Source organism: Anopheles merus, chromosome 3R, assembly GCF_017562075.2.
Source record: "Anopheles merus strain MAF chromosome 3R, AmerM5.1, whole genome shotgun sequence".
NCBI lineage: Eukaryota > Metazoa > Arthropoda > Insecta > Diptera > Culicidae > Anopheles > Anopheles merus.
In genome coordinates this window covers 15884087-15907109 of record NC_054084.1, presented here as the reverse complement: position 1 = coordinate 15907109, position 23023 = coordinate 15884087, and the positions used below count along the sequence as shown (strand labels likewise).

The window sequence follows — 23023 nt, the reverse complement described above, 5'->3', positions numbered from 1 at the left end:
AAAAAGCACAAGTGCATACAGGTTAACCAGTATACGAGAAGAAGTAAGCCACAGACAACCACCACACACCATACAGAACCGAGACAATGACAACGCACCCCAAAAAGGAACGATTTTGGAATCCCACCGGGATTTTTTGAACGATCAAGGTAAATTAAATTAATAAACAAAAAGACACAACATTAACACGGCATATTTTAGCAGCCTCCAGCCCCAAACGCAAAGCCGTGAATCGAAAGGAATTGAAGGGGTGGGAAGGGGAAGAAAAACACAGAGAAAGACAGATTTTCAGATGAAGATAGCGTGGCGAGCACGTAAGAAAGGAAGAATTATGGCTGCGGACGGGAGCGTATGAGAAATGATCGGACAAATGAAATTTGAAAAATAACCATAAACCAATGTGCTGTGCTGTGTGAGGGAACCGATGCTCACGGCAAGCGTGTTGGCTGTGTGTGTGTGTGTGTCTGAGAGGTGGAAAAGAGAGAAATGGAAGGAAAGATGAGGGAAATGCAAATTTTATGCAGCCAAAGCTAGCAGATTATTAATGAGGGAAAATTTTGGGCTTTGAATTGGCGGGAGTGTGTGCGCGCGTGAAAGGACAGTAATTATTAGTTTTTGGAGAGCATCTAATAGTTAAAGAATTAAAACTTAACTTATTTAAGCACCAGAACACACCCTAAGACTACATTCTACCATCATCATCCTTCTCTGTTCACCACAAAACACACCCCGCCGATCGATTAGCGGGACCAACGGACCCCAAAACCGCATCGACGAGGCACGAGAAACACAAATGGTTAAATAATTTGTATCCCCCTAAACAGTCATAAAACTAAATAAATTTATTGTCGCCCGTGCGATCGATGCAGGACGTGCGAGCTGGAGGGAAGATAAACAACGATCAACGGACAACAGCAACATCAACAAAACAACGAACATCGCCACCACCACGGGAGCGGTAGAACACACATCGATAAAGCGACGGGCAACAGGTGAAGATCGCGTTTAAAACACACACACACAAAAACGGGAAGGATGATCTAACGATAAGGATAGTGAGAAAAACACCACCAATCCGCCACCAACCCCTAGAGTGCTATCCCTGGCACTCCACACCAAGCTTAGTTTTGTGTTAGTCAAGGGCTAAAAAAAACCGTGATGCCCGTGTTTGCGGGATCGGGTTGTGTGCATTATACCCCCGGGCGTTCGACAGATTGATATAAAACCGGTGTGTGTGTGTGTGTCTGTGTGTAAATGGTCTATTGGTTTATGGGTGTACCTTTGGTTCTATCTCTATCATTTTATCAATGATGGAGATCCGGGGGGCAGATATATAGCTACAAGGCATTAGTGTCACCATTTCATACGATTTTCACCATTAAGGAATCGACAGAAACACACACGCACGCACGCACGCACACGGAGAGCAGACGGGTCACAGGCACAGGCGATCGCGCACACGACGCAAAGTTCAACCGGTAAGGGGTTCGGGGCACACTTACATGTACCGGGTGGTATGGTCAACGCTCTTGCTCTCTCTCTCTCTCTGCGGTGGTAGTAAAAGCGGCAGCAATAAGTGTGTTTTGCGCTGGTAGTTAGCAGTAGTAGCAGTAGTAGCAGTAGTAGCTTGGTTATACGGTAGAGGTGATTGCGCCTGCAACAAGTAGTGATCGTTACCCCGTCGCTCGATCGCCGTTTGACACGCCCGAGTTCTCCGGAGCTCTGGCAACGAACGAACTGCTTTTGTGCTCTTCTTTTCTAAATGACGTTTGTTTGACGTTCGACGTTTTTGGACATCATCCACCACTATACTTCACTCGTCGCAACGGCTCATTGGTCACACTTCAAACGACAACGGCGACGTACCTTATAGGTTCACCGCACAGAGCACGGCACGCACAAATCGTGTACAAATCACAGACGCACACACACACTCATCACTCATCTAGATACACTTTGCACATGCACCGCGGCACGGTCCGTACACACACACATACGCACAAGAATATGCAATTCGCTCTGTCCATTCGGGTGCGTCAATTGCCCGTGGATGACGATCCGCTGACGTTTTTCCCCCGAGGTGTCCGGGAGGTGCTGGTGGTGGCGGATGCAATGCTGCTGCTGTTCTGTGCCCTGCTGGCCTTGTCTAGAAAGAAGCGAGTGGGGAGTTTTGGTTTTACTTTAATGTGAATTCGGAGTTTGTCGAATGATATTTGCTTGTTTTGCTTTAGTGGCTAAAACGGTCCCGTACCAGTCGTCCCCCTCATTGCCAACCCTTCGCTTCATGGTAGAAGTTTTTATTGCTTTTACATTATTGTTATTAGCATTATTATTATTATTATTGCTATACCCTGTGTGTCTGGCTAGTAAGAAGTGGACCTCCCGCCGGGCCGACGTTTTATGCTCGAACCACACCACCGGCGTTTCACCCTTTTCCCTTCCCTGCCCCGTTTGCGATAACGATCTTCGATGATCTTCGGCCAACCAGTACTGTCTCAGCATTCATCGTCGGGATCACCTGTCCCGACGGAGTGTGTCTTTAGGCGCATGTTTAGCATTTTGTACTACACACCAACAAAAACACACACACACACACACACACACACACACACACACACACACACACACACACACTAAATATTCCCGAGAGAAAGAGAGAGAGAGGTGCCGACGATGTATCATTCCAAATTTATGATCCCGGCAAAGGGTTCTCACGTTTTTCGGGTAGAGGCTCCGGCAATTTGCATTGCTTAATCGACGATGTTGCAGAAACAAAACGGAGTCCCGCCGGGGAATTCTTCGCCGTGGTTCAATCGAACTTACCGGATATCTTATTGCTCATGGGGCAAGCAGCGGATCTTTGGTACGATACCCGTCAATGAGTGTGACGATTTCGCCTATACAGACACAAACTCTGCAACCATAGTTCCGGACCTTGGACGTTCTGAAGTGAGGTCTTGCATCAGGAGTCCAGAATTCTGGTTGCATCTGGACTGTGTCTTGGCGACGCCAAAGAACGAACCTTGGTGACTCATCGTAACCAGTTTTGATGATTGGAAAATGTCATAATCATAACGGGATCTTCAAGAGAAGGCATTGTTTTCTGATGCTTGAGAATAAAAATAATATCCTGAAGACAATTTTTCAACCAAATTCCAACGACACATCAGCTGTGTAATCGGTAGATCAGCATGTATCGAAGCATCTCGTTTCGATAAGACTTTGGAAGACACACACACAAAACTTCCCAAACATTCAAATCAATCTGTCGTCGTCATTGTCACTGACGTTTATCGATCCGAGTCCTCTCTCCCGTCAACGTGTAGCGGCCGGCCCCGCTCCGTGTCTGGAGGCCTCCGAATTTTGACAACCTCTACCTACCGGGTAGACGTGTTTGATTTTTTGGGTCTCCCTTTTCACCGAATGGCCGGCCGGCCTGCGAGCGACGGCGTAGAAGATCTTCGATCAAACCGGAACAGTTATGCTCCTTTCTACGCACTCATCGAGTAAAGCCGAGACACGCAAAGTTTGTGACAGTTTCTCCGAACTCGGCCCGCAAGGCCACGCGCGTACGTCTTGCGTACGAAGGGGGTTTTGAGTGCGCGACACACCGGTTAAAAAAAGCAGACCGGTTCGTCCAGACAATCGTGTCAAACTTGGACCTCCCCCGTTTCTGCCAAAGACTCCTAACCTCTCCAATCCTATCTGTTCTACGCAGAGGCCGCACGGCCGCAGAGGTTTACTGGTGGACAAATTGAAACCTGTTGATGAAAATTATCATCAAATAATTGATTTCCAGTTGATTAGCATCGAGACGAAAATCAAACAAATGAAAAATGGGACCCAATTCTTCGAAGCGTCTCCCGCACACATTCTCGTCTCGCTGCTCACACACACACACTACCACCGCCTCATTTCAGGACCGGTCTCCTCTGGCAAAGGTGTGGGGAGCAAATTAATATGCACCATACATCAGCGTGACAATGTTTGAAGGATGAAGACAGAAAAGCGAACTTTTTGCAACGATAAAACAGAAAAGAAAAGACAGATACAATCGTTCGCCCAACACGCACACAAACTCCCCTGCATACCTCAACCGGGGAGACACGATCGATCGCGATCAGCGAGCATCATTCGTCATCGGCAAGGGATGACACTCCGTCCGGGGGGTGTGTTGTTGAAATAATAAATTTGCACGCTGACAGTTCCCAACAAGCGAACATACCACTACGCGATGTCACACACAAACGGCATTCGATGCGGCCGCGCAGAGATCCTTCCGGTGCGATAGGTACGTGTTGCGGGAGATACGCTGCCTGCTCCTGTGACTCATGGATTTTTCTTCAATTCCCTCGCCAGGCATTATGAGCAATTGTTGCATTTGAGGCCTTTTTGCTTCCCATCGGGCCACATTTCACACTAATTTGTCAGCGGGTCCGTGGAGGAGTGATGATGCGTTGCGGTGTGAAGGTGTATTTTGTGATTGTGTGTGTGAACGATCGAGGATTGTTCATTTATTACGCGCGAGCTTCAATTGTTGAGATGGTGTTAGGAGGATCTTTTCACGATGTGACACACACAAAATTGAGATGTTATCTTAAATAAATGATACTTTAAGTGATCTTCGAAGAAGTGAGCATCTTTCCTTTACAATCATTATTGAGTAATTTGAAACGCTATTAAGATAAGCCTGAGCTTTTTGATGATTATTGTAGGAGAAAGACTTTTCTCTGACATCTGATGGAGATTATTTGATAGTTCTAGATTCAATGGTTGATATGTCTTCGAACATAAAATTTACTAAAATCTTGTTGGCACAATGTTTCATTCAGAAAAGATGAATAAACTCGGAAGTTATCAGTAGGTCGTCATAAACTCTAAAGGAAATTTGAGCAGAAACGCATCAAAGACGTTTCAATTGACAAAAAAGGCATTTCAATCGTCACAATCCACACTAAATCCCACTACATCCCACAATTAAACGCAACGATAACTACACATAAAACCCTCTATTCTGATGTAAAACAACATGTTTTAATCGTGACATGTGTAAAATCTCATCCAAAATCCCACAAAAACAATAAAATAGCATTAAAATGTTTTCCCACATCAAGACAAGAGTGAAATAAAAAGCCCTTTACTCCAGCCATCCGCTAGGAAAACACATTTCGTTAGCACCTTTTCCGCCACACACGCAAGGCACCCCGCGTCGTCAACATCAAAGCACCGGCGCAAATCTGGTTACCAATCATCGATCGGGCAATTAGGGCGCCGTAATGAAAATGTTTGACATTCCTTATCCATCATTACGCGCCGGCGAGCGCTGCTGATGGGCGGAAAATGTGTGTGTGCGTGTGTGTGTGTGGAAATTTGTTCCGATCCGCTCTAGGTGACGAAAATGCACAACATCCCAACATCGTTGTCGTCGCAGTACGTTCGCGCGTTCTCGTGCCGCTGTTTGCTGTTCGTGTTCGGTGGTGTTGGTGGTGGTGCTTGGGCGCGTGCAACTCCAATTACAAGCAACTTCTGCTTTGAAATGTGAACCGTGAAATTTCACCACCAGGCCGCCGCCAGAAGAGGCTCAAGTTCACCCGACGGGGTGTTTATGTGCGTGTGTGTGTGTGTGGCAGGTCGGACCATCGGACGACGGTTTGGGTGGGCACTGGAGGGCGAAGGATTTGCGCGCGAGACAGTGCGGCACAAGGAACGTCTGGAATGTCGGGGCACTTCAGTCGATCGGTGGGCCTTTATCTCGATCTCGGCCGGCCACATTCCAGCTATTCCGTTCGGATCGTCGTCCTAGACCCTTCTTGCCGAGGGGTCGGAGTCTCAGAACGGAGCGGAGTTCTTCTGGACGATCGAACGAGATGGCAAAGGATTAGGGGCAGGTAGCTACCGGTTCCACACCCTTTTACCCGCGTGTCGCTTCAAAGCCGAAGTCGAAGTTGACGGAGAGATGCCAGTGATTCATAAAATCTGATTTGCTTACCGTACTTTGCAACGTACCGGGAACAGGCTGGATGAAAGAAAGGGAACGGATCTTTGAAGATTCCAGCGAGATTAGGCACGGCAGAGCGGTATTTTCGGTACAATATTGGTAAACATGCGGACTGGTAAAGCCGGCTTCTGGAGTTCGGAAAGCGGATCAGTCCGGTCCAGTTAGTTAGGGCATGTCTTTACAGATAAATCCGTTCAAATGCTTCGGTCCGCGGACTTGCAGGCGCCGTATTGAGGCGGAATATTTTGAAAGTTATTTTAAATGTTACTTGGCAATGTGGAAGCTTTCGAAAAGACGATGGCAAATTAAAATGTATGCTGTAATTGTTTCCAAGATAAGATAACGCAACAGCAACTAGAATATTCATGACTGAAGGGGCGTATTTAGTTACAAACACCAGACCCGTCCACCGTCTAAGATAAAACTTCCTATGATAACAGCATTCAGAAGCAATTCGGTGGAATGGAATAAACTATTTTTGGTTTAACTTTTCATTTATTGAGGTTTAAGATTCCTGGCTTATCAAGCTATAGTTTTAAGGTTTCAAAGTTAAGTTAATTTTAATCTTAAATGTACATGTACTTGCACCTAGCTATAGTGCGTAATAGCTACACACATTGTACTAAAGTAATTGAAATTGTTTATGTTTATAAAAAAAGACGCTTAAGACTGTTGAAGAAACTGTTAGCTTAATGGATTAATTTATTCGATGTGCCTACGAAGTGTAATAATCATCAAACTGTAATAATCAAGTCCAAACAGTACATCTCAAAGTATTCACTACTTTTACATATGTTAAAGGATGCCCGAAATGCAATTTAATCGTATTTCATTAATTTCATCATTAATTTAGTTGAAGGTTTGATAAAGGTAGGTGAAATATTTAATCAACCATTAAATTTATTTCTAAAGACATCGAAGACAATTGAATGCATGATGTACGATAAATTGTAAACTAAACTATAATATTGTACACAACAACGGCTACAATCGATCATAATATTATTTTGTTCAGTTTATGGGATGTTTGATACTTTAATTCTTATTCATTATAAAATTATTCTTTTCTGCAAACTTTGGATTGTTTATAAAATAATAATTATTTATCAATTTATTAACATGACACTTTTATCATTGTGGCTGCGCGAAAGTTGTTTGAATTTATCGTGAGTAAATATACAAAAACCATGTCAAATTTGTGCGTGTACAAACAAAGCTTTTCATTTTGTTCCAGTTTTTTGTGGAGCCTGTTTAAACAAACCTCGTTTTTTCACCCAAATTAAACGCACAAGTTATGATAAACAGCACACAAGACATGGAAAATAACAAAACAAACCCGCCTGCTTCACTAGTCAAAACCCGCCCGCAGGTGTAGGTGCAGTGACGGTGCAACTAATTTGAACAGTTGTCACTGGCTGGCACGTTCCACCCGTTTTGTAAGCTACTTTTTTTTTCGACGAACACGAATGCACCTCGCGCTGCAGTTCTCTAGTATTCGCCTTCCGTTTTGCACTATTTGCATCGCGTCGGCCCAAAGGGCAAGTGCAATCGCAAGTTTGTCGCGAACTGTCGGAACGTGCCCCGCCGGCAGCCTGGTTCGCTAATTGCTCGCCCAGCAAAGGTTGGTTGAACTAAAACAACATTATCGTCGGATTACTGTCACCTGCGGGTGTTTGTTTGGCTGGTTTACAACGTTTGTGGCGCGTGCAGTGCACAGTTTGCCGACGGATTTGCGGAACCAAAGCTCATGTGCAAAGAGCTACTACACACAGCGATAGTGTTTGTCAGTGACAATTATCGCAGCAGGCTTCGCTTTGTAACCCTTTCGGAAGCCTTTTACCGAGCGGGCCGCGGCATGTCAGGTGAAAGGGCTTCCTCGTCAAGCGTGGAAACGATTTGTAGCCGAAACGATCACCAAGGAAGCCATGCAGAAATTATCAAAGAAAGCAAACGGTGGATGTGCTTGTGCTTTTCTAATGAGTTTGATTAAAAGGATTTAAAGGGGGAGCTTGGTTGTGGGTATTATAAGGGAGAATAAAATGAAGACCAACCACTACCAACACAAGCCCATGAAAGCCCTAATGTTCGAGGTGAAAATTCATGTTGTACTTTTTGTTGTTGTTGTTTTGTGTTGTCTTTGCTTTCTTCAGCACTAGTTTCAAATTACTTCGGAAGCTTCGATACAAAAGCAACAATCCGGACAACTTTCTTTAACACGCTTGGATAATCTTTTCCTTTCTCTACTCTTCCCCGAACTGGCAAAACTGCATGGTGGGTCTTCTTTGGCCCGAAAGCCAGCCAGTGTCTTCCATGGGGCATCGAATCCACTGCTTCTTCGCCCGGTCGGTTTCATATGTCAACAACACAACGAGGCACAACGGCCCGCCCATCGGCTATTATGCGCGAAACGCAACGGTCCTTTTGCTCGCTTTTGACACAGAAAAAGGACCTTCGAGAGAGAGAGTGTAATAAATTCATCCTGTTCACATGCACCCCATCTGACGCACACGCACATACACGCACAGTGTCACACACAAGCAGCAGCATCAGCATAGGAAAAATCAAGGCTAGGAATTCCGTCCACGGCCGTGGTGAAGATTAAGCTGTAATTGTACACTCTTTGCTCTTCCAATTGTCATCCGCCGTTGGGAAGTGGCACCTTTCTAAATCCTTACTGTCGTCTGTACCAGCATCACGAGCAAGGGTAACTACCCCCGGAGGGTTACGAAGTATGCGAAAAGCGTTCTTTTAAAAATAACAATCATAATTTTGTGTGATAGAAATTAAAATTCACCTTTTATGTATAAATCACTTTTTGAAGAACAGCAAGAAAGCTGTACGATTTTGTACTGCGTTTTGATCGCCGTTTTCGCACTTCACTTCACTTCCACTTCCAAATGCAATCCATACAATGGATGGGGGTTTCTTCGTATTGCACTCACTAACAAAGGGGGTGTTTCGGTTTTTAACACTATTCGCACTAGTTTTTTGTTTTGCTTTGCTGTTAGTATGTATTATCTATTCACAGAAAATACTAAAATATTGCAACACGTCTTCACACGATTTCCACTAACGTTGTACAGTTTTGTGCAACACTCCGTCGTACTACACAGCGCAATCTATGCTTTTAGCTTCCACCTGACTAGTTCAGCTAGTGATCGAAGCAACCGATCCCAACAAACACGACACACTCCAAACGCGACACACGGCGAACCACCAGTGTACGGAGACGCACGCTGCTCGCACACGAACCACGATCCTCACGGACGGAGATTTAAATGGAAACTAATTTTGACGCATTTTTTGATCTCCCTCAACATCGGGGGTAAGAGCTCATCATATGCGCCCGAGCAGTAAAAGAGAGAGAGAGAGCGAGCGAGTGAACGAACGAGCATAGCAGGCGAGCACTAGAGACACACCAAGAGAGTGTGAGTGAGGGAAAGAGCTAGTGAATGATTTCTGATTCTTTCTCGATGCAAGAGTGAGCCGGGATGTGTTGCTATGCGTGCGAGAAAGAGCCCGCCAGTGCGGTTGGTTTATGCTGGGGCTTATGTTGCACCACGGCCCTGTGCGCTGCTAGTGCTGCTGCTGGCGAGACCGTTTGGCTGCCACACAAAAACGGTCGCGCATTTCCTTCTTATTGCGCTTTTTTTTTTTTTTGGTTTGCTGCGCGCCCTCCGTTAACTGCATGGATGCATGGGTACCGAAAGACCGAGAGAGCTGTTTTTGCCCAGTCCAAATGGATTCGCAGAAGGGAAGAAACTGAGGGCACTCGGCGTATTCTTCTCCCTGCTGCCTGCTTTATTGTGTAATGCTTGGCTTGGGTACGTTTGCTTGCTTTTGCGTGTTGCAGGCTCAATAGCTCCGAGAGCCTGCAAATCCAAACCCATGTTTTACACACCCCGGTATCGCTTTAACCAATCTTGCCAGTGCCAGTGAAAAGTGCATTCGGAGGAGCTGGAGTCCCTTTCTAGGGGCTTTTTTTTTGGGTGCAAAATCATAAAGACGCACAGGGCAGTGAGAAAAAGAGCATTCCTTGGTGCAGTAGAGCGAGTGGTGAACTGAGTTTGGGTCAAGAGTGTTGAGGGAAAATGTTGAGAGCACATTGCACATTTGATGGTTGCTGTTACTGAGCTACAAAGTATTAGTTATCGTAGACCCTTTTTTTAGTAGCAGTGTTTGTGTTATCATTTTATCAATGTTAATATAACTTTGTTATAGGATCATCAGCTAATCCGTATTGCTCTAAAATACGATTTTATGAATAAACACATTTAAGACCTCTCTTTGAGATATTTGCAGACATCAAGAAATAGATTTCAGGTATCAAATAAACAAAAAAAAATGATTAAAGAAAAACTAACATTGAAAAATGAGATTAAAATGGTAAGGGCTAAAATGGAATTTGGAAAGTTTGGTCTTTATCTCAAATTCTTACCACTTGCAATGTCACTTTTCTATTGAGCTGTCGTTCCTTAATAACACGGCTATAAGGACAGCCGGATAAAAGGTACCCGAATATACGGCGTCCAACTGTATTATATTGCATAATTTTTACACTGTTTTTACAATTTATCTTTGCAAAATTGTGGCTTAACGAGAGGTTTGTATAAAACAGTTTCTTAAGCTTTATCTTCTGTTTTATGTACAAAAAAATCCGTGACTGATTGACAAATCGACTCTTACCAAAGATTAGTTAGTAAATTTGGTTAATGTGGTCAACATTACGTTTAATAACGAGCATGACGAAAATCCCTGTACCACTTTAATACCTGTACCACGAGGTGGGACACGAAATTAGTTATTTAGTGTTCATACTAGCTGTTACTTGCTCTAAATTGCTCCGTCATTTATCATACCCTGAAATATCAATAAGTGGCAACTAAATGTAACCTTCCAACATAAAAATTTACTTAATTCGATCATCATGAATTTATAGCAACTTTAGAATTTGCAGCTTTCATTTCACCATCATCACCCGTTGCATGATCACCCATCTTGTTTCTTTGTTTTCAATTCAAAACCAGCAAATCCTCCACCTCATTCGGGGTTCAGTTTTGCAAAAGCAAACAAAAGTAGAGCAATCCGCACACGGCACGATTGTGTAAACAATCCGTCAACCCCTTTATTGCCCACCGGCTACTGTTGATAATAAAGTTGCCGGTTGCTTATACCGCTGTCGTTGTTTAATGAATCTGTTCGGTACGCTGCTTAAGTCGTCTTAGGAAAGATTCTTAAAGAGTTTGTTTTTTCTTTTCTTTTTTTTGTTGGTAATTTGCCCTCAAGGAAATGATCAGGCTGCCTTTCACAATAACCTGCAGCCACTTCTGCTGCTGCTGCTGCTGCTGCTAAGCGTAAACACACACGTCCATCACGTTCCATCACAACGGGTTGTGAAGGCACATACGCAAAACCCAACCAAACGTACTCAATGAACTTTCCAGCCAAACGAACTTTACAACTTAATTGAACTGCATTGATCGCTGCAACTTGCATTGAGCACTGAGACTGACCCGCTGATGATGGGGAGGCATGTTGCTAAAGTAGCATAAACAAAGCAACGGGCTCAACAGCGTATGCCATTCATCGATCGTGAGCGGTGGCAATACGTCTGCCTTGTCCCAACTGTTGCACTCTCTGGCCATTCTGGCAAGTGGGTGATACTGCTTGTTGTTCATCTATTTTTTTTGTGCCTCCACCGTTTTGCTGCAATCTTATTGTGTAAACATAACACACACCGATCACGTACACGTTCGCCCGTTACCGATCGATTGGCAAAGCAACCCGCAAGCGCACATACATGAATGAAGTGTAATGCACTTCCTGTGTACGGAGAGCGATCATTGTTATGGTGCAGTAGAGCAACAGAGTGTGGAATCTTGCGCGATACAACATACTTCTTTCCGCAAACATGAAATACGCAAAAGCATAATTGCAAACTGCAACCGACTGGACTGCGCACAAACAAATCATTACCAGGGCGTGTGTTCGTAATAAGCCGGCCACTTCGAGCTCACTTCCAGCGTTGTTGTGCAGTGTGAACGTGTACATGAACGCTGGTACTGGGAAAAATGATTGATCCAAACAAAGCATAATCAAATCAAAGCACAATCGATGCAGCTTTATTGAAACAGCTCGCCCGCGTGAGCGCTACCAGCATTACGCGACTTGCGCGCACACACCACACCGTCCTCTCGAGGGCTTTGCTTTCTTGTTCGGAATGTTCAACATAAAATCATCCCACATTGCACATTTCACCCAAACGGAGCATCAAATTTCCAGCTATCTAATTGCCTTTTGCATCACATTTTGATTACACACTCCCGTGCTGCTGCTCTGGCCCTTACGGCGTTTCGAACTGTTTGAACTGTTTCGCCGCCGCTTACTATGCCGCGAACCATTATACAATGTTGTTGTTAAATTGATCACCACACTAATATGTGATTTCGTTTGAATGAGCTATGTTCTCCCTCTCTCTCCCTCCATCTCTCTCTCTCTCTCCTTCCCCAACAGGAACCACACAGCGCGCCGTGCTGTATACGGAAGCGTTCGGTAAGTGGTTTCAAAACAGCAATTTTGAATGTATGATGACAAGCAGCAGATGCCGGCAAAATGACAACGCTTCTTCAATCTCCTCAGTTGCTCCGTGCTGCTGCTGCTGCTGCTGTGCCTTTGTTACATTCGAAAAATGGTTGACGAATTCAACAATGCGCGCGCTCTCTCTCTCTCCCTCCTGCTCTGTGCGGAGCAGAGGATACCATCCAACAACAAAACGGTATAAAAAAGAGGATTTCTTTAATCAATCGCAAAATCGTTCCACACAACATCCATGCTTGCTGGCTGCATTATGTGCTGTGTTTTGCCGCGCTGTTATGTACTGTGAGACCGGTGAAGCCACGCCCACTTTTGTGCTCTTGGCGTACAATGTACATTCGTGCTTCTCTTCCATGGAGGGGATGATTGCACACGCAATGAAAGCGCAACGTTCACACGCACGCACACACACACAAGCGCAACATGCGAAATGATCAACGTTTTATGGCAGCCCGGGGAGAGAGACAGAGAAATAGAGAGAGACAGAAAGAGATAGAGAGTAAGAGAGATAGAAATGCTATAGCATACGGAATTTCATCTAGTTGCTGCAAAAGGGAAGTGATCTTTTGCCAGTCCTTTTTGCTTTGTTTGACATTTCTGCAAATTCTTGTCAATGCAAATGATATTAAGCTGCGACAACATGGGCAAAAAATTTGCACGTGCACTTGTTTGTAATATGATGTTTTTTTTTGTGTGTGCTGTGCACACGAAAGTACACGGAAGGGGTGAAATTTCCTTTCCTTTGCATCAGCATGAAGGAAGTGAATTACTGTTTCATACTAAGAATGTAAGCATTCAACGGTAAGATGAGTTTTCTATTGTAAAAAATTATAGATTGACAGGAAAAGCAATAAAACACACTTCGTTAGAATGTATAAACCAACAAAAAGGGTTTATGTTAGTCTATTATACTAACCTAACAAAACATGTTTGATGAACAGAAAATGTCATTTTGATCATCCATAATATGAGTCAAAAATTAAAATGATGCTACGTCAGTAAATTAATCAATAATCATCATAATGAGTGTAATGACTAAAATTTCATGAAAATCAAAATGAAAAAAAAACAATTGCAATTCTTAGTTGACTTGAATGTATTTATTTTTTATTTTTTTGAAAACGACTCCGGATAGTCGAAGTTTATAATAGAGAAAGTAAGCCTCTGAATATGGAAAATCGGACCTACGTCTGTAGAACATAGAAGGATAAATCCTCACTCGCCAAAGAAGAAGAAGAAGAAGAATGTAATTATTAATCAAAATTTTTCAATTTCAAAAAATGAATTGCAAATTGAAAATAAAGAGTATTTTAATCTATCATCTACTCGTTAGTAATAATCGCTTTTTGCGTTTTTTAGGGACTTTGAGCCGATTGGCCTCATTCGCCTCTTTCATATAATCGCTTGTGTTTGGTATAAAAATGATAAAAATATGGTGATAGATCCGGTAACTGAACAATTTTGGTGCTTAACATAACTATCTGCGTGTTTGATAAATAATTACCGTAGGCATGTATAAATCCAATTTTTGTAGAAAAGCTCTAAACTACTGAGAAGATAACTTGAACGAATTCAAGACGATTGGCAATACGATTTACTGGGTTGAAGAGCAATTTCACTGCACATGATACATGCATTTTTAATTTCATTATTTTGAACAGCAATTTCATAATAATATTAAATTAAATTAAATTAAATTAAATAATAGATATTAAATTTGCAATTTTTGCAAAACGTTTTTATTGCCCCATTTTTAAATAAATAACTCCAACGCACAGCACCAGCAATACTGTTGATCTAAAATCTTCTCCCCAGAAATGCCTTGTTATCGGCTTTATATGTGTATCGCATCAATCAACAGCAACCAACACGACGACCGCTCGACAGTAATATGTCACTTTTCGAAACATTTACCTCGCTCAAATAAGATGTTACACATTGAACACGGAGCAGCGCACCACAGTGGCAGGTAGCCGCGGTAGAAGAAACTAAAGGAAGAAAAAAAAACGGCACATGCAATACTGCTGGCCCCCGAACCGAACGAAATCATCATAACGATCCGTCACTCCTTCTTATTCCTTTTTTACGAGTGTGTGTGTGTTTTTGTGTGTGTTTGGAGCATTTTTTCCCTGTACTAGCAACCAGTTTCTTCGCCATCGAAGAAACAATCGGGATCTCGGCGGAGGGCAGACCGGGAACGTTCAGCAACATAGCCGATCGTGACGTCGGCACATCAAACGGAACATGGGCAGCGTATGAACCGAGGAGCAAAGAGCAAAGCATAACCAGTATGCACACGTACAATACAAGGCAACGCAACAACAACATCCACAACAACAAAATAAAAACCAGAAGCATCATTCTTCTGATTTGTTCAAGTGCGTGCCATCATTATATCCAGATCATTCTCCTGTCTGAGGACGTCATGCGGAGTAAGGCAGGGTTTTGAGCATTGATACTAAACGTTAAATCAGCTTAATGAGTTGGTAGTTTACTTTGATTTAGGTTTAAAAATTTAATTGGTGAAATTGCTCACACAATCATTATAAATCATTAATCGTCCGTTTGTTGCAGCTTAAATTTTGGCTTTATTTTACGATACTTTATCATCTCTCTTGCTAAGAACCGTAACCACACTCATCTAGTAAATGAAAAGGGGTACAACCTAAGGCACCAGATTCACTAGCTTCGAACAATCTCCAGAAAAGAAGGAACCAAACCCAACAGAACCATCAAAACGCAGACAAAACGCAGCAATAGTGATTCGTTTGAAAATTATCAACTGTCAAAAGTGACAGACGAGAATAAGATACACGAAGCGTTTGCTTCATAATTATGACGTGCATTTTTCTCCCCTTCCCCCATCGCACAGTCCCAGTGCCGTTCGCCACCCGACATTCGGTTCGGATCATGGGCCACCCGTCACCATCACTCGAACGTCTTCCACAACAACAATCCCGGCCAGGCACACACACACACATGCATTCCGGCTTTTCCCGAGGTTTCCTGACTGCTGTCAAAATCGCGGCAGGAAGCAGAACACAAGGATCACACAAGATATGGGAAGCTGGGAAAAAGGAAAGATGCGAGATAATGTTGCCGCAAAACGGTAGCTGATCTCGAACCGACCGCCGACTGTCAGTAGTCAGCACGAACGCACCCACAATATGGGGTTAGCGCTCGCATCGCACGCACACCGACAGCACCGCAGCCCAGTGGCAGTGGATTTAGCACCCAGCCTGTTTTGAGAGAAGTAGGCTGTGGGGCGGGATTTCTTGACGCACCCGGAGTTTTTGGTCCAACACATTCACCCTTTTCGAATGCACTTTAGTGAATGAACCGGGCGGGTTGGTGCATAAGTAAAAGGGCTACTCTTTGTGGAATGTTCCTGGAACAGCGTGTGCGTGTGGTGTTGTCTGAAGCAGGTCGATCAAGTGTCGATCAGAAGTGGTTACAGTGAAATGATCAGCGTTTTTTTTTAATGAAATCTTTCATTCATTTCAACAGGTTGATTGACAAATGATATGGAACAGTGATAATTTCATTTTAATATTCTTCTTTAAACTAACATTACAGGGTTTCTTTCTTTTATGTCATTGGATGACGGCAACTTGTCTCGAGTTGAACCGCCACGTCTTCACGTTACCAAGATTCGAGAGAGGATAAAGATTCTGTAATACACGGAAATTATCTGTTTTTTTTTTTAATTTCAAATCCAGCTTCTATCTCGAAAATTTGTTTTTCAACACAGTTTACTTCTTTAGTACGGGAATTAAGCTAATTTAGTCTGCATTTAATGGAATATTAATTTAATGTTTTTTCCCAAAAATGCCGTTTGAAAACAATATATATTTTAAATTATTATATTATTATATTATATTATATTATAATATATAGTACAGCCTAACCCGTAATCAGGAGGTAAAATCAGATATTATTAATGTTTCAACTAATCATATCAACTTGAAGTATCCAGTGCTACATGACTTTGTTACAGCTGCTTGAAAACATCTCTTAGTAATATATGCTAATTTGTACTGAAGGCAAATTTGTACAATGTTATTTTAATTTTTGTATACCAATCGTTTGGAAATGTTCAAATCAAAATTCGTAACATTGCAAAACTTAAAACATTGAACAAAAACGATCAAATATAATATTGAAGAAGACGTATGAAGTGACGTCACGAATAATTGTATCGAACCACACCAACATTCCCAAATACTTTCATACATATATATTTCATACATACATTTCATACATTTCATTTCATCAAATATATTTCATACATTAGAACCCGATTATTGATGCTGGCCAGCACGAAAAATCACAACAACCAGCATATGGTGTTCGATTTGTACTATCCGCTTCGCACCCCCTTACCCTTCTACCAAGGCACGCCTGCGTAATTGGATCCTTCCCGGGTCAAACTAAGCGCTGATGAATTGATCCATCCGGAAAAAAGCCTCAATCCCAATGCCCAATGGTGGTACACCTTAACCATCTCACCACCAAAATGGCAACTGACAAGATGCTGGCCACGCGAGCCCAAAGCATATACAATACGAAACAACAATATGTACAGCATAAACCAATGAAAATGATAGCTCCAAATGAAATTGACTAGAATTCCAACATTGAGAAGTTCCGCCAAACGAACAGACAAAACAATAAAAAAAAGAACAACTCCGATACCAAAACGCACCAAAACCAATCTGTTTCGAATGGAAAAAAAACCAATCAACCGAAGCGAAAAGAGCGCTTTACGTACACCAGACACGTAACGTAAAAGTACCCTTCCCTCCCGCCAGGAGTTCTACAGTCCTGTCCACCGCAAGCTTGCGGTGTGTATCGATCACTCACTCCACTCCAACACCGCCATATCAACCATAAATAATAATTGTTTTCCTGAGAAATGAACCACTAGTGCAGCACGTTGGACCCCGTATTTGCAGCACAACAAATGGCCGCGCACTGGAAATGGATATTTTATTTTCCTGGCGTCCAATTTTTCGACCCATTGCCGATTTGGCCGACCCTACCAACCCCGCGCGCATCTATCCAGCGGTGAGATTAGGGTCCTGAAAGGAAGCAACGATAGAGTAAATACCCAAAACCAACAGAAAAAAAGAGACTAACGTAACGGAAGGTTCGATCGAAGCGTACGCAAAACGGTAGCATATGGCAGGGGCCGCCGGCCGGTAAAGGGATACAGTGAATCCTTCCGAATGCTTTACCCTGAACGCCATCACCACACCGGTAGCCGGTGTGCGGTGCGCGTCCAAAACGGGGATCGATGTCCAATCAATACGTACACAATCGGACTCGCTCGCCTTCCATTTTTTAACGTTTTCCTTATGCTTCTTCACAATTCCGCCGAGGGTCCGCCGTAACAGCCATCCGTAACAGAAAAAAGAACACACAGTATGGACCATGCCGCTCCAGGAAGACCTACTACCTCCTAACTAGAGCCATCAATAGCTGGAACTATTGGCGATGGGTCTTCGGGCTGCATCAATATCGAATGTTGCCTGCAGCACATACCACACTGTGGAACCCTTTTGCCAATTTTATCACAGAAAACCCTACGAATGTAAAAAAAAAACAAGAGCGGAGACAAATAGAGGCACACCAAAATGTATCAAATAACCAATTTCATTAATGGCTTTGAACTTCTGGGTGCAAAGGTGCCGTTAATTGTAAGGTCAATCGAAATAAAGCACACCCAACCCAACGCGGGAACGCTTTTGCTTTTGCAAAAGCAACTGGGATATATGGCGTGCGCGTCCCTGCCGTAATATCGTAAGTAGCTAAGTGAAACCCCTTGTTTGCTAACTTAATCATAAAGGCATTTTCTTCACATCTCTGTGAAAATTGTATCATGTGAATTTTGAGGCAGAAAATGTTCCTTTTTGAAGAAAAATAATGCAACAATGTGTGACGAACACCCCTTTACAAGTTCTTGGTCGGTGGATTGTTCCCTTCTTGCAATCAAACTTCTTTTGATTTCATCTACGGAAGTATCTAACGAAGAATGGGGCAAGCTCAGGGGTCTATTCTTGATTGATTACGATTGATTTTTCCCGGGACATAATCATAAAAAATTGTTATTCTCCTTTGTTTATTTTCACGACCACAAAGTTCAAAGGTTTCGCAAATATTTCTTCTATTGATTTGGGAATGAAAGAGGTCTCTTTTCTTGGGTCCGTTTTTTTCCTCCAGTTCCATCTTGGATGGAAATTTGATTTTTTTATCATTTCCACCGATTTAATAATACTTTGATAGTGTAAGAATGAAACGTTACTTAAAAGAAACGAATATTTATGAAATTTGTTGAGATGCCTAACTTACTTAAAATTATAAAAACTTTGAAGATTTGGTGTATAACAAAGCAACAGAACATGGAAAGAATATAACAGTCAAAACACGTAAAAAGATAAAAATAAAAAGCATATTGAAACAAATAAATTTGGTGGAAATATACTTACAGTTAGTTAACATGATATTAAAATTGGTCCATATTACTCGCATTGATTTATATAGACGAAATATTTGGGTGAAAAAATATCGTTTTTTGTAAGGTTAATCCTTTTCGAAACACTTCCTTGCGCAATTAAAATAAAGGGTTAAGAAATTCCAATCAAACGAACTGTTAAGACTCTACGCAGCACGCAGGTCAAAGACACACAAAAAAAAAATCAAGCGCAACTGCCAGCAAGGGGGAGACATATCTAGGCTTTCCCAAGACAACCCTTTCAAACACACACAAAGAAGCAGGTAGCGAAAACGGGTTGCACATTCAAAACTCTGCCTTTTATTTAATCAACACTGTTAACGGGTATGCCTTTAATTTCGATTTTACCATTGAAATAATGATTGAAAATTCGTGAGAAAGTATACTTTTTGGGCTTAAAAATCGATGCAAAAGATACAATTAATTTCCGTGCTTTTCCGTGTGCATCGTCACACAATCACTTTAAGCTCGTTAGAATGCTCTTGTGCCAAACTTGTCCCACAAAAGAAAGACATTTTGCAAAATTACTGCTATTCGTGTGAAAGATTCCTTGCCAACCGGTACTGCCTTTTCCACATGAAAGCACCGATTTTCCCACGTAACTTTAACACAGCAGCACCGAAACGGCCACTATAAACACTACCAGACGCGTTCGCCAGAGCTCATCTTCCAAACATGATGATTGAATTATGCAAAAGCATTACCAAAACATTACAGCATCGCAGGATAATTAATTCCCACATCCCGCGGACACGTGCCGCACACCGTGGGGAACAAAACCTTCCCGCTCATGAAGACTGACAGCGACCGACGGTCGAGTGTTAGGCACGTCAAGCCGCCTCGACACAGACACATAGTGAGAACGAGAGAGTGAGTGTGTGAGAAAGAGAGATATATAGATGAAGAGATCGGATAACAAAGCGAGAAAACATTAAATGTTCCTAGACTTGTTAATAGAATTTATCTGTCATCGTTCATTGGATAATGATGGGCAGCGGGCAACGGCATTTAATAACGACCTATCCGTATCAAAAGATTGTACATTTCTACCTAATTGAATTAAATTCGTTTACGTTTCGTTTATAATTCATACAGTGTTTTTAATAATTAAAAAAGATAAACGATTCACTGTGGCACATAAAGATTTGGGAAATGTTTTCTTACTAGGGGATAAGTTTAAATAAGAGAAAATGACAAAGAGATTATTAAGTTAATATTAAATCAAAATCGTTATAATAAGCTACATAAACATATTAAACGAAATAAAAAATAAAACAAATGATAAACACATAAAAATCCATAAAAATGATAGGGAAAAATTCTAGCAATTCCCATAAACTCAGCAATAGCACAGAAAACACTTGAAATAATTCAATTAACTTGAAAAGAATAACCATCAACTTAACCCAACAAAACAAGATTACCAATAAACAGCACACAAAGCACACAAAAGCATATGTTTCCATGCTTAAAATGAACAGCAACACAACCGCGGCGAGTGGCCGAAGTGTTCTCGCACTTGAGAAGATAATGCGATTCCTTCTTCCCATCAACCCCTCGGCGACGATGATGATGATGATGATCCCCGTCCTGTGGCACATCTCCAGGGAAATCCTAATCAAACGCAATAACATCAGACAAGCGCAGAGCCACAAGTTAAGTTGTTATAGCAACGCCCCCTTAAATTATGCTGACATCGCATCTGACACATCGCTCCTGACGGCAGAAATGGGAAGAAAGTCGAAGGCGACGGTGATGTGCTGATGCTCGAGCGGCTACAAACTTTCATCCCACCCTGTGTTAAATCTCAACCCGGTGTGAACATGGAAACGGCACATTACAACCCACCACCAACACGCGTCAAACGCGACTTCAAGTACGGGAAGGGGGGGGCGAAAATCCCGCTAAGCTGGTTGTTATTGTATATAATTTAGTTTTTCCCCGGTTAGCTACACTTTTTTCCTGCTGCCGGTGAAAAGCGAAAGCGCAAAGTGAGAGGGTGGTACAAAAAAAAAAAAACGCGCCGGAAAACTCCTCTTTGAACAACAACGAAAAACATACCAAACATCACAGACAGCGCAAAAAACGCACCACCATCGTGGCGCACGCAAGCGTGCGCGCGCTCGCGCTGTACACCGACCTGACACCGGGATAATTGCATACCACCGGCTGGCTGTAGGGAATTATGCTGGGCCCCAGAAGGAGTCAGGTTCGCATTGCCTTAAATTATGGGTGTCTTTTCCCTTGCAACGTCGGTCTGCAACAATGGGCCACCACGGCTAGCGTTTCCGCGTGTTTGGTCCCTTTTTTCTGCGTTTGATTAAATCCAGTTTGCGCAGTGAGTGTGGCACTACGGGCCGGTAAGGGAAAATGACAGGACGAAATAAAATAATGGCAGAACAATTATTTTACTTCATTTGGCATTTGTGCAGTTAACAGTTGAATTAAACATATTTAAAAGCAAAACGAAGAATAAGGACTTATGTGTATGAATCATCATAAAAGCAGCATTTTTTAAAATAACAATTATATAAGATAGTTAAAAAGCATTTACTATAGAAATATAAAAATAATCAATGATTATAAACAGGCATGTTAGAGACATGCTTCTAATGTCATGGAAAATTGAATATACACCACTGTACGAACGGCCAGGGAACTCTTGTGGCTTCCCAACATTCAAAACTAAGCCCTTGCAAGCCCCTCACCGTCCAAAAGTAGGGAGAAAATTAATTACACACATTTTTCTCTTCAGGCACACACATGCACATATGACGATAGCGTCCTCATCACGTGTGCTTAGGCACTGTTCCACCGATAAAGGAGTAAGTTTTGCGGGCAAATTATACCAACCAAGCGGTACGCCGCGCAACCCGCCCAGAAATTTTGAAACCCAACGTTACCGCGGTCAACGACCATAAGGACTCGTTCCGTTACACACCCTCCTACCAGCCCCCCAAAAACACACACACAGAAAAACACTCCCTCGCCGGCTAATAAAGTGGCCACATAATTTAATCATATCATTTGTGGATTTTGATATGCGGCTTCCTGATCTTATAAATCACCCCCTTCAAAAGTCCTTTTTCACTTTCCCTAGTGTAGCGTGAACGTGAATCGTGAAAAAAAAAGTGATGTGCCTCAAGGGATTTTGGGTGCTCTCCTGTTTGTTTCGCTCCCTCAAATGAAGGGAATAGAGCCATGGGGTTGCGATGGGAGGGAAATCAGGACGGTGGTTACACCGAGTGGGGGAGCGAGCTGAAGGAGAGACAGAGAGTGATGTGTCCACCACTACCACCACCACCAATACTTCTCATCATCTCATCGCAACGCCCGATAACGATCGTGCCGAGTGATAACGCTCCCAATGGGCCAAATTAACACCGAAAATTGAATGAATATTTCATACATCCGATACGGTGTCATGTTCCACGGGGTAGTAGTAGTATAGGAACATGCAACCGTGCCACCGTGCTTGCTGCTGTTGCTGCTGCTGGTACGAGAAGCCGGGAGTCCGATTTCTTCAACAAGTGTTTCGTTATTATTTCTGCCGGTTTTTATGCTTACGGATTTGTTTTCCCCCTTTGTTTGGAAGAAGTTTTCTTGCGGTGGAATTTGTTTTTTTTTTATTTATTTTCCCTTGAGGGTGATGTTAGGATGATTCCATTTTTATAGGATCATTATAATTGTACGATATTGCTTTCACAAGTAAGGAGGTATGAATACATAATTTCATTTAAATCATCTGTTATTTTAAAGGGGGTTTTAACTTACATTACAAATAACCTCAACCTTTTCAAGCATCATTGTAATCAAGCATCAAAATCAAAAATAAGCATCGATGAAAACAACTAAATTAAAAAAAAAGGAATCAAACAGTACAATACAGTTCAAGAGATGAAGACAATCGTGCCGAA

The 23023-nt window shown here is 42.5% G+C and overlaps 1 protein-coding gene across 1 annotated transcript in view; it reads right to left on the bottom strand.

Annotated features, from left to right (window-relative positions):
* The window catches only part of LOC121596751 (developmental protein eyes absent), a 39149-nt gene extending 29706 nt beyond the window's left edge, over positions 1 to 9443 (bottom strand). Inside the window, exons 1-2 of the mRNA XM_041921951.1 lie at positions 8793 to 9443; positions 1280 to 2146 (exon numbers count right to left, since the gene is read on the bottom strand). Of these exons, the coding sequence (XP_041777885.1) occupies positions 1280 to 1360 (81 nt within the window). The 5' untranslated portion in view covers positions 1361 to 2146; positions 8793 to 9443. The remainder of the gene's footprint in view (positions 1 to 1279; positions 2147 to 8792) is intronic.
* Between the last annotated feature and the right edge of the window lie 13580 nt (positions 9444 to 23023).